Source organism: Rhincodon typus, chromosome 10 (genome assembly GCF_021869965.1).
Source record: "Rhincodon typus isolate 14 chromosome 10, sRhiTyp1.1, whole genome shotgun sequence".
Taxonomy (NCBI): domain Eukaryota; kingdom Metazoa; phylum Chordata; class Chondrichthyes; order Orectolobiformes; family Rhincodontidae; genus Rhincodon; species Rhincodon typus.
The window spans coordinates 80,307,785-80,320,898 of NC_063341.1; the positions used below are offsets into that span (position 1 = coordinate 80,307,785).

Consider the following 13,114-nt stretch of genomic DNA (forward strand, 5'->3'; position numbering starts at 1 on the left):
TTCCTTCTCCATCCTATGCATCCTAAATCTTGCCTCATCGCCTCATAATTGCCTTTCCCCCAGCTATAACTCTTGCCCTGCACTATATACCGATCCCTTTCCATCGCTGAAGTAAACGTAACCGAATTGTGGTCACTATCACCAAAGTGCTCACCTACCTCCAAATCTAACATCTGGCCTGGTTCATTACCCAGTACCCATAACCTCATTACCTGCAGAAATGTTGGCCTCTTGCACTACCCATGTTTATTCACTCCATCATTGCTGGCCATGCCTTCCGCTATGAAGCTTCAGAATTCCCTCCCTAAACCTCTCCATATTTCTCTCCTCCTTGGTTCCCCTTGGACTCTTTCTGTTCCCCTTGGTTGCAGGGTCAATCACGAGGGGCATAGTTTTAGGGTAAAGGGGCAGGAGATTCAGAGGGGATTTCGGAAAAATCTTAGTCTCCCAGCAGGCGGTAGGAATCTGGGATGCCCTGCCTGGGAAGATAGTGGTGGCTGGAAACCTTACAACCTTCAAAAAATATTTGCATGAGCACTTCAAATATCATAACATTCAAGAATATGGGATAAGTGCAGGAAATTGGGATTAATGCGCTTTGGTGATAGTTATTGTTGGAGAAGACTTGGTGGGTTAAGGGCATTTTCTGAGTTGTATAACTCTATGAATGCTTTCTCCTCTGCCTTGGGATGTTTTCCTACATCAAAGATGATATGTAAGTGCAGTTTTGTTGCATTTTCAAATGTTTATGCGTCGTACAGTACCAATGCTCCGCCTGTAATTTAAGCATAGTGCAACTACATCACAGATACAGTCTCAGACAATATTTATAAAGTATGGATTTAACTGGTTGATCGGAATTATACCACTCACTGTGCATCACCCACGGTCCACCATTAAGTTTAATGTTAAGGCTATACAGTGTGAGCACAGCCTTCTCCTCATCTTAAATACATGGGAAATAATTATTGATAGGTTCAAATCTCAGGGGGCGACAGGTTGTCTAACTCCACCAGATCTATCACCCTCCTTCTGACATGCTAATCTACACCTAATCTTATAGATTTTGGAAATACTTGCACCATTCAAAAAACAAACGGACATGTAAGTGTTCGAAAGGTTGAGCCTGACTTTTGCAAATATTTCAAACCCACCGGGAAATGTGAAAGGAGCAGGAGAAGCCCATTCGGCCTCTTGAGGTTGTTCTACCATTCAACTGGATCATGGCCAATCTGTCACTGAAATGTACGGGGGCATGAGGAAGTGGGATGAGCAATATTGCATTTGCAGAGAAGCCAGCATGCACACGGTGGGCTCAATGGCCTCCTCCTGGGATGTAACCAGTTTATAATTCTTACTTGTCTCAGTTCTTTCACATTTTACACCCTGCCCCAGCAAAGCACGTAGAAATGGAAAGGAAAAATGAACATTGCATTGGGAATGGACTTGCATTTACCATTGAGAAACTTGTCGATCTCACTTAGTGCTTACCGTGGATCCTTTCTCTCCAGGAGGTCCCAGAGGACCTGGATCACCACGATCACCCTGAATTAAACAAAAAACACAAATCACAGAGTCAAGCAATGCTCAACAGACAAAAGATCATTGCAAACAGTTAAAGTCTTTCCAAACTTTCACCAAACCAACATGAAATGGAAGAACATGAGGAACAGGAGCAGTAATAGGCCATTTGGCTCATCAAGCATGTTCGTCCATTCAAAAGCTGCCATTGTGCCAGAGGGAGTCATTACAGAGGGAGACGATTGGGGGTGAGTTTAACCTGAGGGTCACCATGTCTCAGGAAAGAGCTGAATTTGAGGCTGAGAACACGGGATTTTCACAGTAACCTCAGTCCGTGAGAGAATTGAACCCACAGTGTCAGCGTTTCTCTATATCACAAAAGTAAAGCCACCCATCCAAACGAGCCCTTCTGACAATCAAGTATGCCATTCAGCCCGTTGACCCTGCCCTACCATTTAATGAAACGATAGCTGATGGAACATTACAATAACTTTTACCCACTCTGACTCCATAACCTGGTACCCCAGGAGTAATCTGAAATCTAACAATCGCTACCTAAAACATCCTTGAACCTTCAGCTTCCACAGCCCTCTGGGGTAGAGGATGCTAAAGATCACAATCTCTTGCATTAAAAAAATTCTCTCATCTCGGGCCAAGCAGCATCTCTTATTTTTTAAACTGAGCCCCCTGGGTTTAGACAGCCCAACTAGAGGAGGCATCTTACCTGCATCTATTCTGTCTTTCAGTATTTTGTTAGTTTCAATGATATCACTTCTCATTCTTTGACACTCTAGAGAATACAGGTAGAGTTTGTCCAATCTCTCTCCATAGGACAAACCTGCATACAGTACACCAAGTGTGGTATAACCAAACTTCTATACATCTGAACAAAAACAAAGTTGCTGGAAAAGCTCAGCAGGTCTGGCCGCATCTGTGAAGGAAAAAACAGAGTTCTGAGGAAGGGTCACCGGACCCAAAATGTTAACTCTGTTTTTTTCCTTCACAGATGCTGCCAGACCTGCTGGGCTTTACCAGCAACTTTGTTTTTGTTCCTGATTTGCAGCATCCACAGTTCTTTTGGTTCTTATACAACTGAAGCAAGGCTTCCCTACTCCAGTACTCAATTCCTCCTGTGATAAAGGCTGACATTATTGGCTTTCCATTAACCTTCCTCAAGACACAAAAACTGTATGCAGTCCTATAAGTGTGGCCTCAGCAATACCCTGTGATGCCAGGTGTAATAAGACTTCTTTATTCTTAAAACATATTTTCCAATTTGGATCAGATTGAAAGATAAACTCTTCAGAAATTCTACATTGCAATAGTGACAACACTTCAAAGAAAGACTTCATTGGCTTTATAGCACTTTGGGACATACTGAAGCTGAGAAAGGTGCTGTATAAATGCAGGTTATTTTTGTTAACATGTGTTCTTAATATTGAGTTACTGTTGGTCTGTGTTCCTTCTATGATCACCATTATGACACTAAGCACGCAAATGTGTTTCCTGTAGACTTTGTCTGTTAATATTAATGACAGGTCACTGCAGTGAGGTAACCTTTCTCCTTCAGACAGGTCAAGCATTAAACACCTGGCCAAGTTATGGAGACGGTTAAGAATTTCAAACATGTCTGCCCAAGGCATATTTCCAATTCCAGAATAAATCTTTGTGCTACCTCATGACTGTGAGAATTAAACTTGGCTGTGTTTGCCTTAACTTGCACCAAATCCAGTTTATCCATCAGCTGGGAGCTCACTGATCTACCTGCATCGAGTGCTGCACTGCTGGGATTTAAAATTCTCCTCCTGATTTCAAATCCCACCATTGGTCTCATCACTTTGCTGCTTCCCTATCTCTGTAACTTCCTTCAACCCCACAGACCCACAAGATTTCTGCATTCCCCCAGTGCCAGCCTCTTGTGATTCCTCAATTTTCATCACCATTGAAGATCACACTTTCAGTCTGGAACTCGCTCCTGAAACCTCTTTGAATCCTTACCCTTCTTTCTCTCTTTGGCCAAGTCTTTGGTCAGCTGCCTCAATATCTAGGGCTGGTGTCAGATTTTGCTTGTTAGTCATTTATGTCTCGTGCCTTTGGAGATTTTATTGTGTTAATGGCTACATAAATATTAGTTTTCATCAGAACTTTGTTCTGAAGCAGATTTATACCAAACCCGAAGCATTGACTTAAGTGTCTCTCTCCACACATACTGCCAGACCTGCTGAGTTTCTCCAGCATTTTTTGTTTATTTCTGATTTCCAGCATTTTGTTTTTATATAAATATCAGTCATTGTTCTATTGCTATTGAAATAAATCAACTAACTGCACTATGTCTCACTGTTGGTCTCTCAGCAATGACCTGAGAAAGCAGATATAAACTTTTCAGTACCTTATACAGAAACAGCCTGCAGCAATAGTATCAGAGGCCAGCTTTTATTGGAGGGATGTGTTGCAGGATGGGTAGGAAGGAGAAGGAGATTGCAAGATGGGTGGAGAGACACAGGGAGGCTTCAATGGGACTGGGAGGGAGACGGCAAGGGTGCTGAGGGCAGGCTTCAAGGGAGTTGGGAGAGTGAAGGAAACGGCAAGAGAGTGGAAAACAGAGAGGGGGAGGTTGCAATTGAGGAGAGAGAGGTAGGGAGGATGCAATGGGGCTGGGGGAGAGGCAGAGAGAGGAAGCAAAGTTGTTGAGGGGGGTGAGGATGCAAGTTTATGGGGGAAATAGAGAAGTTTCAGGGATTGGGGAACTGAGAGAGGTGCTTCGAAGAAGGAAGAGTGTCAACAGAAGTAAAAGAAAACTGTTAAATTATGATGGCAATCAATTCTTTGCAAATGAATGTGGAATCTCCAGCTTAAGGCTGCACACTTTCTGGGGAACATGAAATGAATATTATTATAATGAACGATGATAATTGTTAAATTTAAGTTTGGAATTGAGATGTGAGGTGCAGTTAAAAGAAAAGCAGTAACTACCTGGTCAAAATCTTTCAAATGTGCCCGCGTCTAGTCTGTGGACAGTGTTTTGGGTGATGGCTTTACAAATAATGGATAAAGATGCAAATAGCAAGTGATTTTTCTAAATCTGTATAAAACAGTTTGACACCACTGGGACTGGTTCCCAGTTTGGAGGACCCCAAAGGATGTAAACGGGAAGGTTTAATAAGGGGGTGGGGAGAGTAGGTGTCATTGGAACAGAAAAATCACATGATTTTTCTCCCTGACCCTGATCCTGTTTAGAGTGGGATGAGGCCAGGATGTCTAATTAATGCCAGACTTGATACAATAAAGTTAAATTCACTATGGTCTTCCCAGATCATACAGCTGCTCTCTCATTAGAAAGAGAGAGAGAGAGAGACAGCTGGTAGTGGTTTCACCTGAGGGTCACCACTCTCCATCACAGTAACCTGAGCCAGAGTGGGAACAGAACTCATGGTGTTGGTATCACTCTGCATTGAAAACCAGTTATCCAGCGAACTGACCTGCTACAGTAATGTCTAGCCCAAAGTTGTGTCACAAACCTCATCCCTGGGATAGCAGGAAACAGCTGGAAACATCTTCAGATGTTGGAAACAAAAACAAACTTCTTTTCACAGTGGAATCGGAATGGTTTCAGTTGAAGGGAAATGTCACGTTAGGATTTACCTTTTCACCAAGTATTCCTGTGGGGCCTCTCGGACCAGGCAAGCCAACAGGACCCTGGAAAGAGACAAAAATAGGACAACATTACATTGCAAAGAGCTTTTGCTGATCCTTTCAAAATCATTACCTAGGGGCAAGAGGAGGCCATTCATCCCCTTTAACCTGCTCTACTGTTCACCGAGATCATGATTTGCAACCACACAAGCCTTGCTTCCATATCCCTGAATCTCCTTGTCCAATGAAAACTGGTCACTGGCCCCACTCCTGCTTCTACAGGGTACACATGGGTCTCTATCTAGATTTACTGGACCAAAAACTCAGCAGCTCAGCAGCATTTTCTGAAGAAGGGTCTAGGCCCGAAACGTCAGCTTTCCTGCTCCTCTGATGCTGCTTGGCCTGCTGTGTTCATCCAGCTCAACACCCTGTTATCTCAGCTATTCCCTGGAGCAGTCTGATATTTAAACTTGCAGCATCAACTCTCCCTTGACCTCCAGAAACATGAAAAGCAAATTCTGGCCATTTTTGTGGTGTGGATGCATCCTCAGTGAATCGGAATCTGGGAATGAGCAACTTAGTCATCAGAAAACACATTATTGTCAGATTGTTCTGAGTACAAATCAAATCAAGATAAAGTGGCAAGAGGCCAGTGCTTTAACCCGAATGAGATACATTTTAGAAAACATTACTCATGGCTTGCCAAACCGAAGGAAAACGAAAACCACATTGCCTGCATAAGCTTTTTGTTATAGTTTAAATCCACAAAAGATTTCAAGGAATCTCTTTAAGAGTGTGCTAGCCTTTCTGGATGACATCAAATATGATACATCTCTGTACGAGATAATTAGAAAGGTCTGTACATAACGTGGGGTTTTTACACCTGCATATCATAAGAAGCCAAATTCTTTGGCTTCCTAAAGATAGCTCCAATGAAAGTTTAAAGTATCATTGTGGTTTTAACCCTTTGACTCCAGAACTAAACCAATCAGTGAAGCCAATTTATTTCATTCATTCATAGAACATGCCTGGGACAGCATTTACTGTCCATCCCTGATCGTTCGAGGGAAGTTAAGGGTCACCCACATTACTGTGGGTCTGGAGTCCCATGTAGGCCAGACCAGGTAGGAACGACAGTTTCACTCCCTAAAGGACATTAGTGAACCAGATGGGATTCCCCCCAGACAATTGACAATAGTTCCAGTGTCTGTATTAGACTCTTAATTCCAGATTGCATAGAAACATAAAAACATGGAAGATAGGAGCAGGAATAGGCTGTTCGGCCCCTTGAGACTGCTCCACCATTCAATATGATCATGACTGATCATTGAGCTCAGTACCTTAATCCCACATAACCTCTAATCCCTGATCCCGCCCAGCATATCCTTTGATTCCCTTTCGTCACAAGAGCTATACCTGCCTCCTTCTTGAAAACACACAACATTGTGGCCTCAACCGCTTTCTGTGGCAGTGAGTTCCACAGGCTCACCACTCTCTGGGTGAAGATATTTCTCCTCATCTTAGTCCTAAAAGTTTACCTCTTATCCTTAAATGAAGATCTTTGGTTCTGGACTCCCCCACCATCAGGAACATCTTTTCTGTATCTATCCTGTCTAGTCCTGTTAGAATTTTATAGATTTCTATGAGATCCCTCTTCATTCTTCTAAACTCCAGTGAATACAATCTTAACCAACTCAATCTCTCCTCATACGTTAGTCCTACCACCCAAGGAATCAATTAGATAAACCTTCGCTGCACTCCCTCTGCAGCAAGAATATCCTTCCTCCGATAAAGAGACCAAAACTGCACACAGTATTCCAGTGTAGCCTCACTGGTGCCCTGTATTATTCATAATGTGGAGGTGCCGGTGTTGAACTGGGGTGGACAAAGTTAGAAGTCACACAAGACCAGGTTTTAGCCCAACAGGTTCATTTGAAATCACAAGCTTTCAGAGCGCTGCTCCTTCATCCGGTTTAATTCTTTCATTAAATTCAAATTTCACCAGCGATAATGACAGGATTTGAACTCAGGTCCCCAGAACATTAGCAAGGTCCTTGGGTTAATAATTTTTAATCCTTTCACAGGATGAGGGCATCAGTAACCAGGCAGCATTTATTGCCCAGAGGCCAGGTAACGGTCAAGCACATTGCTGTAAGTCCGGAGGCCAGGCCAGGTAAGGATGGCAGATTCCTTCCCTAAAGGACATTAGTGAATCAGATGGGTCTTTCCCCCAACAATTGGGGATGGATTCATGGTCATCATTAGACTCTTAATTCCAAATATTTATTGATTTCAAATTCCACCATCTGCTGTGGTGGGATTTGAACCCATGTTGCCCAGGACATTACCTGGGTCTCTGGATTAAAAGTCCAGCAATAATACCACTAGGCCTTTGCCTTCCCTCAAAAAGCTTATAGTCTAGTGTTAATACCTTACTGCCACAGTTTTGGCTCATGTGTTCTGCTAAAATCACAAAGGTTACAGCACAAATATACCCATGGACTTGACCTGTGTTTGCTGGTCACAGAATTAGATTTGTTACAGCACAGAACAGGCCATTTGGGCTATTGTGCCTGCTCCAGCTCTCTAAACGATCATCATTACCTAATGTCAATCACCTGCTTTATCCCCTAAGCTTTGTGCATTATTTTTATTCAAATATGTTGGAGTATTCTCTCGGGCTGAGTATTGTCCTCCAGCCTAGCATCAAATCTACAAGAGCTGCTTGGGCAAGAGCAATGTATTATCATTCAGTTGTAACCAATGGGATTTTTGCTGTGGTTTTTTTTTTCTCTGTTTTACAAAGCACCACATGCTAAAACTACAATATAAGGAGGGACCGAAATGGCCAATCCAAAAGTGTATAAAATTCTGACATGCAACAGGAAACTGCTCCCAGAGGAAATGTCCATGATGACTTTAACCACTTCAAAGTGGATTTGCAAAACAACTGACTCTGGGGAACATTTTAAAATGCACAAATGGGAGAGACCAGGAGCCGTGAGCATAACAGAGCCGGTGATAAACCCAGAAGGGAATTCAGGAAAAACCTCTTTCCAACTGAGAATGATCAGAGTGCAGCTCTCACTACCACGAGGAATAATTAAGGGGACTTGCAGAGATATGTGTCAGGAGAATTTAGGTAACAGCACAAGGGAGAAAAGAATTGAAGCATATGGTGTTAGGGTGAGACAACGAGGGTTAACATGACACTCACATGTACCACAAACACTGGCCTGGATCAGCTGGGCCGAACGGCCTGTTTTGTTGTGATGTAACAGGTGTTACAGAAATAGACCATGTGGTGCAAATCATCCATGTGTTTGCAGGAATCATGAAAAGTTAGCATCCAAATTCAGCTGGTAATAGGGAAGACAAATGTAGTGTTGGCTTTAGTTCAAAGGGAATGAAGTATAAAAGTTGGGAGATTTTGCTAAAACTAAACAAGGCACTGGTCAGACCACAGCTGGAAAACCATGAACAGTTTTGGCAACCCTTATCTAAAGACAGATATACAGACATTGGAGACAGTCCAGAGAGGTTTCACTGTCTTATGAGGAGAGGGTGAGTGAATTGGGCACATACTCACTAGAGTTTCAAAGAATGAGAGGTGACCTTACGAAACATAAAAGATTTTAGGGGACTTGACAAGGTTGATGCGAGATGTTGTTTCTCCTTGTGGGAGAGTCCAGGGCCAGATGGCATCATCTCAGAGTAAGGGGTCACACATTTCAGACAGAGATGAGGAGGAATTTCCTCTCTCGGATGGTAGTGAATTTGTGGAATTATTTACCACAGAAGGCTGTAAGGGCTGGGTTGTTAAGTATATTCAAGGCTGAGACAGACAGGATTTTAATCAGCGAGGGAATTAAGGGTTATGGGGAAAAGGTAGGAAAGTGGAGTTGGGAGATGATCATTGAATGGCAGAGCAGACTCACTTACTTCAACTCTTTTGTCCTGTGATATTCATACATATCATCTCTTAATTTACTGGTAGAAAATGTTTGACCATCCCTTTGCATTTTTTTAAAACATTAATAATGTCAGCAGCAGGACCTGAGTATTTGCTGAAAACACAGAGCTGTTACTGAACAATCCAAGAGTGCTTGTAGCTACATTACCAACAAAGAAATATAATCACTTGCGCCTGAAATGTGGCTCATTTGCACTTAATAGAAGTGACAATACATTCTTCTAAAACAAAAAGAATATGTTCAGGCATCAGGTTTTTTTTTAAAGAGCCAGGAGATGGCAAAGGGGAGCTTATAGTCCCTTGTTGCCTTCTCAATGACAACACCTTGACCCATTGGAATCAACATGTCAACCAATTAGTCTTCTTTCCTCCTGCAGTATAAATTGTTCTGATTGTTTGCATCTTGGCATTCTTGCACTCGTCCTGATGAATGCAAGACAGAAACTTAGGCAGCAAAGGTTCTAACATTAATAATGCAATTGACAGACAGACACTTGTGTACCCTCACCTGCACATGGACACAGCAACATGTCCAAGACAACTCATTTCACACTCAATGTCATCATTTGAACGGAACCTACGGAAAAACTGGTTCCACAAGTCCCAAAGGGTTCATCGAAAGGACTATCATCACTTCTGATATGGAACATAACATTCCAAAAGTCAATCTGATGCCAGATCTAAGAACACATCTCCTGTTTGGAGTTTAAAATCAAATGAATGTAGGCAAGGACCAAACATACCTGTACTCCAATCTTCCCAATGTTTCCCAAATCTCCTTGTTCTCCCTATATGATCCGAGGAAGGATGCAAAATATTTATTATTAGTGATGGAAATACATTGCGCATGCTTTGAAAGGAATAATTCTTTCCAGTTGTAGATGGAACAGCAATGGTTTTATGACCGCCAGAGAACCATAGCAATGGGTGTCCAGTGTTAAAAGGATTCTTGCATTGAAAGAACATAACAATTACCTTAATGCCGTCTAATCCAAGCACTCCAGGGTATCCTTTCCGACCTGGTCTTCCCTAGAACAAATTGATTTATTGTACACCAGAAGTAAACAAGACTTCCAACAGCCAAAAACAATTACATCTAATTTACAGCATAGCAACAGAGGCCATTCAGCCCTCAAATATGTACTGCCATTCAATACATTTTAATTCTATCTATCCACCCTGGCTGAGTATCCCTTAGTCTCTGATATTATCAAAATTCGAACAATCTTCAATTTCAATTATTAACCTGTCAACTGCAGCGGTTCAAGAAGGCAACTAAATTGCCCATTGTGTCCAGGGATGTGCAGGCTAGGTGGGTTAACCATGGGAGGTTTAGGGTTGCAGCGATAGGGTAGAGGGGTGGGTCTGGGTAGGATGTTCTTTGCAGGGTCAGTGTGGACTCAATGGGCCAAATGGCCAACTTCAGCACTGTAAGGATTCTATGATTCACTCATGGGACATGGGCATTACTGGCTGGCCAGCATTTGTTGCCTGTCCCTAACTGCATTTGAACCAAGCAGCTTGCTAGGCCACTTAAGGGGGCAGTTGAGAGTCGACCACATTGCTGTGGGTCTGGAGTCATGTGTAGGCCAGACCAGGTAAGGATGGCAGATTTCCTTCCCTAAAGGACATTAGTGAGCCAGTTGGGTTTTTCCAACAATTGCAATGGTTTCATGGACATCAGTAGATTCTTAATTTTGGAGATTTTTTATTGAAATCAAACTCCACCACCTGCCATGGCGTGATTCATATCCAGATCCCCAGAACATGAGCTGAGTTTCTGGATTTAATGTTTGGCAGATAACAACACTGGGCCATCTCCTCCCCCAGTCCAAATTCTACAGCTTTGGCATCCTGAAAATGAATGACATGTTCTATATTTTTCTCACCAACCTGCTCAGAGATGTTACCACAGCCGTGCGGAGGAGGTGGGACATAAACAGCAGAGCAAACTCAATGGGCTGAATGGCCTATTCCAGCTCCTAGTTTCTGTATTTCTTCACATCCTAGAAGCTGGGACTCCTAGCTTAGAGGATAGGACAATATTACTGTCCCAGAAGGGCCCTGATAAATAGGATATTGTATATTAAAGGGCCCACATGAATTAAAGGTTATTTCCTGAATGAGATGTTAAAATTTAAAACAAAATTTTCATTTAACCTATTTTCCTAACCTACCTGTTCAGAGGTGTGTAACCTCTGGAGCAGGTGGGACTTGAACCCAGATCTCTTGGTTGAAGGGTAGGGTCCTACCACTATACCACAAGAGCCCCCTAACAAGAGTTTTTTTCAAATTTAACCTATTTTCCTAACCAAGCTGTTCAGAGATGTTATTCTACACCGCTGGAGCAGGTAAGACTTGAACCCAGGTTGCCCTGGTCCAGGGGGTAGGGGCACTACCTCTGTGCCACAAGAAGTCCTAACAAGAGGTTAAAAATAAAGCAAGGATATGCAATCTTTGCCATCCAATTGGATGTCAATTAAAACTGACATCTTAATTTTTATTCCCAATGAAGCAGAACACCATGCTTCACTGCAAACCTCACTGTTGATACTGTGCAATCAGTTTTAACTCAGCTGATTGGCTTGGCACCATTTACTGCATGCCATTCCTGTCAGCAACCTGGCAAATGTGCCCGTGTGTGTAGGTTATGTATGGCAAAGAAATCTCGCCAATAATGTCAACCAGGGGCCAGGCATTCGCCAAGTAAGAGCACTTTGAACACTTCTCCATGACCTTTGCAACAGCTTCTGCAAATTCATTGCAGCTAAAATCTCCTGACACATGTTTCAGGAAGCTGCAAACTTCAATGAAAGTTCTGTACATCTCTGATTCATTAAGTGGCTTCCCTGCTAAATGTAAGAAGCAAAATCCAAAGAGGAAGTGGGTCTTTTCACATGTGATTGATTGCACATGAATCCAATGCAAAACAAAAATCAGTGCGCAATGTGATGTATTTTTCCTGAGAGAGATTTTAATCGGGGGATTTATAACGCAGGATGCTTAGCTAGGTCTTAGTGACAATCACAAAGTGACACTGTGGGGCATTAGCTTACTGTTTTGGAGAAATATTGCGATTGTAAGGTTTGAATCTTACCAGTGGTCCCTGACTTCCTGGAGGACCCATTGGGCCTTCATCCCCCTGGAGAATAAGGATAAGTTTTCAAATATGTTAGGGATTATAATGTCTGCAATCACAAATATACACAGCAGACTTTACAATAGAATGGACTAGCAAACAAATCCTGCTGGAATGGCAAGTTTGCAAATGATAATACACAAATTCGCCCCTGAATGTGGGTGTTAATTTGATCCCAAGTCACATGGTGATCTATGAAGTCCATTTCCTGATAATAGGCACATTTACAGAATGCAGGATTATGTATCATTCACCTGTTACTGCTTGTTCCAGCAGCATCTCTTTGGAAATGTTCGAGACACTTAATTCAACAATGTCCTTGCCCTGTCTCAACAATATAATTAACATAATTGGGATAAGAGAGAAGATTGACATTCTAAATTCCAGAGTTTGCTAGTCCATTTTGTTTTTACTTTACCTGTTTTCCCCTAATCAACCTGTTCAGGGATGTTATCACACATCTCCGGAGCAGGTGGGACTTGAACCCAGCCACTTGGTCCAGGGGTTGGGACACGATCACTGCACCATAAGAGGGCTAAGCTGGCCTATTTAAACCACCAGCTTTACATGTGCAGCCTGTTGCTCTTAGACTACTTGTTAACTTTAAATACTTGCTCGACTTACACATTAATTATTTAATACTCAAGCTGCAGAAAATCCATGTTGCTGATTGTAAACAAATGCTCTTTCAGCTCTGGACAATAAACATTGAATATAATATCAATTAGCTTCTCTGCCAAAATGGGAACAATTTTAACCTTAATGTCTCATTTTGACAGATAGCAAATTGTTGATTGAGGGAGCGCCGCACTGTCGGAGGGTCAGTACTGAGGGAGTGCCGCACTGTC

General features: G+C 42.4%; 1 protein-coding gene across 1 annotated transcript in view; it reads right to left on the minus strand.

The window, feature by feature from the left end:
* The window catches only part of LOC109924952 (guanine nucleotide exchange factor VAV3-like), a 203,142-nt gene extending 190,877 nt beyond the window's left edge, over nt 1-12,265 (minus strand). Inside the window, exons 1-5 of the mRNA XM_048601574.1 lie at nt 12,225-12,265; nt 10,103-10,156; nt 9,871-9,915; nt 5,164-5,217; nt 1,492-1,545 (exon numbers count right to left, since the gene is read on the minus strand). Coding sequence (XP_048457531.1) covers nt 1,492-1,545; nt 5,164-5,217; nt 9,871-9,915; nt 10,103-10,156; nt 12,225-12,254 — 237 coding nt within the window. The 5' untranslated portion in view covers nt 12,255-12,265. The remainder of the gene's footprint in view (nt 1-1,491; nt 1,546-5,163; nt 5,218-9,870; nt 9,916-10,102; nt 10,157-12,224) is intronic.
* Between the last annotated feature and the right edge of the window lie 849 nt (nt 12,266-13,114).